The 6,245-nt window shown below is 28.2% G+C and overlaps 1 protein-coding gene across 1 annotated transcript; it reads left to right on the plus strand.

Annotated features, from left to right (window-relative positions):
• Positions 1-271: 271 nt before the first annotated feature.
• Positions 272-5,474, plus strand: LOC124839400 (uncharacterized). Its single transcript, XM_047315214.2, has 5 exons — positions 272-428; positions 837-913; positions 2,620-2,729; positions 3,528-3,648; positions 5,111-5,474. The coding sequence occupies exons 1-5, from the start codon at positions 305-307 to the stop codon at positions 5,345-5,347; spliced, it is 669 nt and encodes a 222-aa protein (XP_047171170.2). The 5' UTR covers positions 272-304; the 3' UTR covers positions 5,348-5,474.
• Positions 5,475-6,245: the final 771 nt, after the last annotated feature.

Genomic DNA, 6,245 nt, shown 5'->3' on the forward strand with positions numbered 1-6,245 from the left:
ATACTTTACAATCTAAATCAAAGGGAATGTTCAACATATATCCAACCAAAAAGAAAAAAAAGAAGAAGAATTCTTACATATAATAACATAAGAATATATGATAAGTATATGTTTTAACAATAATATCCTTTTTCTGAAAAAGTCATTGACCTTGGACACACAGAAAACATTCCATGGTTGATGCTGCTTTCATATTAGATGCAAAAGAAGTCTTATTCATTTGTATTTATATATATATATGTGCATATATTCTTCCTTTAAGGTTCTCTTGTTGCTGCTTCTGCACGACGTGAAAGTGAAGAACATGAAGAATTCTAAGAAAACGGGTGTACGGAAATACCAAAAATCAGAAAATCCACGTCTGCGATGGACACCTGAACTCCATGAATACTTTGTAGAAGTTGTGGAAGGTCTTGGTGGAAAAAACAGTGAGTTTTTCCTTCTTCAACTTGATCTAGGGTTACCTATTTCGTCTCTCTGCGTTATCATGTCCATTCCCAGAATTTCATTCTATTTTTTCTTTTCATTTTTTGCTTGATCCTTTGTTTAATTAACCTGATTTATACAATTTCTAGCTAGAATTTCTTTTTTCTTTAATCTCTGTTGTTTTTCTTCTAATTATTCCTATATATGTGTGAGAAGGGAGAAAAACAAACTATTAATGACAGAAACATCTTACAAAAGATGATTTTTTTTTATATATATATTATATTCATCTCTGTTTTTTCTTCTCTTGTGAGTGTGATATGTATCGAACAAGAGAGAAGTTTTCTTTTTTTGCTATATTTCAAGTTCAACCAGTTCCTGCTAACGATTAAGCAAATTGGATTTTGCAGAGGCAACTCCAAAGAGCATTCTGCAGATGATGCATGTGAAAGGACTAAGAATCTCTCACATTAAAAGCCATCTTCAGGTATATGTATATATAGTTATCCCATGTGGTCCAATAAATATTCTTATACATAGTTATATATTTTCATAAAATACCTGTCAGTACCTTTATTTATTTTTCTTTAACAAGTGAAATTAAGCCTTTGATTTTGTGGTTTGGGGAATGATGGGGTGGGTTAGAACTGACAAAACCCCAAGATTTAAAGAATATGTATATAACAATGTTTTACCTAATGTGGCAATTTTCTTGGTTAATTCTTCTTCCTCAGTGGGAAAAATTCCTAATCTCTTGTCTCTATTCAAAACCAATCAAACTAAGGATGAGACAAAACAAATAAGGTCTAGGTTATTTTTTGTTTCGTACCAACAATAATTGATGAAGCAACAAAAAGGAAATAAAAAAAACTGTAGTTTCTGGAAAGCAAGATTTGTCACAATAGGTAGATATATATTGCACTACGTTCATTCATGATTATATTCCATTGCTTTTCGGCTGACGACAAAGTTAATGAAGAGCCATATATAAACCCCATTAATATTCTCACTTCTTTTTGCAGTTACTTGTTCTTTTCTTGTTACTTATGTTGTTTCTTTCAATTACGTGGTACAGAACAAAAGGAAATGATCAATAATATCTTATTTGTATTCATATCAGTTAACCTTTAGGTTCTATTTGTACGACTTGTTCATATCAAAAGAATGAACAACATTTGCTTTAGTGTTAAAAAATGTATTTTGTGCACGCGTAGCTTTGTAAAAATAACAATAATTTATCTAGGTTAGGTACATGTGCATATGCAACACGAATATATATATATATATATATATATATGTATGTATGTATATATGTATATCTATATATATATATATATATGTGTGGGTGTGTGTGTATACATATAAGTTTGAAGACGTGAAACTCTTTTTCTCTTCTTCTGTCTTTAGCAAAATCTGTGAAAACAAGTTTTGTTGCATTGTGGATAGCAAGCTTGCTTTTTGAGATGCCAAAAGCGAATATCTGTGTAAGCTTTAAAGAAAAGGAAACACTTTTTTTTCCTTTATTAGGCTTGAAAATTGGTTCTACACAGTGTCAATGTACTATATACTAGGCTTTAGCATATTATATTGGCATTTATAACCATGCGTTCCAATGTGATTAATAAAATTGAGTACAAAGTATGAGAAGTAAAGAAGGGGAATAAGTTGATATAGATTTTGATTGACTCTAGAATGACTTTTGAAAGTGTTTTTAAAAATGTTCTATATAATTCACAGAGTTCTAAAAGCACTTCTAAGACACACCACTAATTTTAGTCCAAACATCCTTTGTAATAGAGAAGGAAATAATCGTATTTTAATTACTGTTACATTTAATATAAAACATTAATTTATTCTATCAATAATTAACTTTGTTAAGTAATTTAATTGATTACTTTTTGTCATTTCTGTTTTAAATTTAAATTTAACCCTTCACTTAAAGAATCTCAACCTAATTCTACACATGTTATATATATTTAGCTTACGTATCAAATTGAAACCTTCACATTATTGCGGCTATACCAATTCTCTTTTTCCTTTGGTTCTCCTAAATGCAAGATGTGGTCGTAATAGTTTTGGAAACTAAAGACATAATATTTGTGTATAGATATAGAATTTGCTTCTACTAAAATGTAAAAGAAAATAATTTAATGTTAAATATTTTTTTTATTCTAAGAGAAATTTGGATTTTAGATGTACAGGAACCTGAAGGGGCATACGATTCTCTCATCAATGCATCAGGAGATGGAAGGGAATGAAGATGGTAAAGATCTTCCAATGTGCTCCAATTGTTCATCCCAAAGGTAATATAATTCATGCAAATCATTTCAACCCTATTGAAAATAAATTCTTATACTGTTGAAGTAACTTTATTTTAGAATATGATTTTTCTTTTATAACGTTATATACTATGGTGAATCAATGCAGCGGTTAAATATAATTCTACCCTAATTAATACTTAGGGAATAAATCATGTACCAAATTTTCATATTTGATTTGTATTATGAATCAAAACCCCTTGATCTAGTAATATTCACAATCCTCCAAACATAAATAGTACAATGAACATGAAAAAAACTGACAGGAAAAAAAAATCAAATACAGTTCCATCTATTTCTTTCTTAACATATACATATACATACATATATATATATATATATATATATATACATATATATATATATATATATATAATCTTAATTTAAACTAATATATGTAATTTCTTTTTTATGAATACGAATATTTATTATTTGGATTGAAGTATTCATTTCTATTTGAATCTGCGAAGGCCTAACTCTATTGGTTGAATATTGTTTCAGCTGTTGTTGTTTTCAAACAATACTTATATTTAACTTCGATTACGTGATTTTAAGGTCAAATAACAAATCTATTTATTTAATATTATATATAAGTATTTTCTTCTGTTATTTGTTGTTTTTTTTATCTTTTGTACGTATTCTCATCGTTAAAAGATAGTTTACTTTTATAAAATTTAAGTCCCATAGGAATTCGGCATGAAATACATTTATGCTTTTATATTGGTGCTGTATCACCCACTGTAATTGTGAATTCTCTTACATATATTTTTTTCTATTGTTCAGATCACAAGAAGCAAAATTTAGGGCATCAAAATATGATATGGGAATTGTGACTCAAGAAATTTGCCCGTCAGAAAATAAAGGACTTTCACAAACCAGTGAAACAGATTACGATCTAAATCAGGTACTGTTTTTATCTACTATTTAATTTGATATAGCACTTTCCTTACTTTTAGAAATTCAATCTTTTCGAGCTTTAACCATTCTTTAGAAACCTTAAGACTGTTTGATTTGTGAAGCATTCTTCTATTTCTTGATTGTGTATATAAAAACCATCAAGCTACTTTTATTTTCATTGTTTTTCACTAAGATGTTGAAAAATATAGTGCGAGTTGTAACACTCCAAAACTAGACATAAATATATATACATTACAAAAAAAAAAAACTTATGCATGTATGTTTGTATATAGAAGATACTAGGAAAACTATTGGATTAATGTATTATCATCAGCTTCCCATGTTAAAACACATAGTAGAATTACAACATTAAAAATGGATAAACTAATGTTTAAATTAAACATTAGAATTCAATTTATATGTGAATAATTCAAAGTAATAATTTCAAAACTTACACAATACAAAACTCAAGGTACATCAAAATTGATGGCTTCCACTACTAAGTTCAAATTTAGAGATACTAACACTTTCGACCAATTTAATATGTTTTAATTATTCAAATTTAGATTTTAATGAGACAAATTCTCATAATGTAGTAATTTCTATATTCTAGTTGAGTATCAATATCTCTCACTATATGTACAAAACATCCATCGATTCTTCATAATGTTGTAATTTCTATATTTCTAGTTGATATCAATATATCTCACTATGTGTATAAGACATCATTCATCGATTCTTCAATTATTACTCGTGTCTATATAACTTAGGTTATCATTAGAATTTAAATTATCTTTAGCAACCTTTAACCTATTACTTACACAAAATCTTAGCATATCAATAGCATATCTTAGCACTTCAACCTATAAGTCTTTTAAAAATAAAATTATAATAAAAAATTTACACTCAAACAAATTCGATAACAAATCTTAATAGTATTATCTCAAACGATTTATATGATTACGATTAAGTTTGTATAAATAAATTTGTAACTTTAGTATACAAAGGTAAATCCAGTCATAGCTGAGTTCTAATTAAATAGTTGTTTGATTCGTTCAGTTTAAAAGAGAAAAAAAAACCAACAAAATACATAAAAAATTATTTAAGAAAAAAAATACAACGAATAAGAATGAAATTTACCTCGACACCAATTTGAGGACGGTTTCATTGTAGGAAATAAAGACATTTTCTCAAATGATATCTTTACATAATACTTATATGTAAAAAAAAAAGGGAAGAAGCAACTTATATCTAAGCTTATATATAACATGTAATTTTGATTTTTTATTTAGTCCTCCATAGTTTACACTTTTATTCCTTCCCAATTTAGTTTGATGATAAGTTTAATGAAATAAGTAATATTATTATTATTTATTATCAAACAATCAACTAAATGGAATTTTAATTTATATAGATTAATAAACTTCCGCATCACCATTGAAATAAATATCAATTATACTATTTTGCAGGAACCCGAATCTTGTGCATACATACATAGTGAGACGTTAAATGAAGAAAATAGTAGAAGAATGAAATTTCTTGATTTCACATTCTCTTTTAGCTCTCAACTAATTCCAACCATGCATGGTAATCAAGAGAGGATGCATTTTTCTTCACCAAATGCAGCAGATAATCATGCCATTGATTCTAATTCTGTACAATCTCATGGGAGCAACAACTACATAAATTTAGACCTATCAATATGAACATGGATCGTATCTGTAACCAACCACGCATTGTTTTTCTTAGGCTTAGGTTTTTGGCAAAGATTGTAAAAGTTAATGAATTATTGTATAATCTATAATAATTAAAGAAAACTTTAAGCAGTCTTCTATTTAATTTAAGTCGCTTAATTTATAATACTTTTACAGAGTCGTGTCTTTTAAATTTATATGCGTTTGTTATAACATTAGGGAATTTACAGGAAGCAATTTCTCTGTTGTTTCCTTTGTGTGTGTGTGAAGAATAGGAAGAGGGAACAAGATAATTTTTTTAATGCTCCTAATTTCCTTCCCTAATTTATCAGGCATCCTGCTAAAATAAAATAGTGGAAGAGTTCTAATAACCAAATTTATTAAACATATTCTACCCCGAAAAGATAAATGTCTTCTTTCCACCTTTCCAATTTCTTCTAAATTTTTGTCATTATTGTTTTCCAAATTCATATTTTCTTGGATTTCTCCGAATTTGTTTCTAGATAGGTAACTCGTATCACCATAGTGTAGTGTTACAGTACAGCATTACTGAAAATTCTTCAAAAAAAATTTGTGTCCTAACTTGATTTTATCAAAGTTAACATCGAGCTTAGATCCTATTCAAAGCACTTCATAACACTACAGTAAAAAGCTGATTTTTCGAAAGATTAATACCAATGACCATATGGTTCTTCGAAAAGTGATGTTTTCCAAGAAATTTACTTACGATCATTTGATTGGTAGCGTATCGACGAATAAGGCCGTCGATAATGGTCATCTCACATTACTTAGGGAAGATGAACGTTGGTATGTGGATAAAGTATATGAAATCAGAAATAGGGATTCCCTCTCACAATTTCACTCCCAATTCGCACCACACTCACCACACTCACCACACTGAGACAAACTT

Source organism: Vigna umbellata, chromosome 5, assembly GCF_029865625.1.
Source record: "Vigna umbellata cultivar VRB3 chromosome 5, Vumbellata_1.0, whole genome shotgun sequence".
NCBI lineage: Eukaryota > Viridiplantae > Streptophyta > Magnoliopsida > Fabales > Fabaceae > Vigna > Vigna umbellata.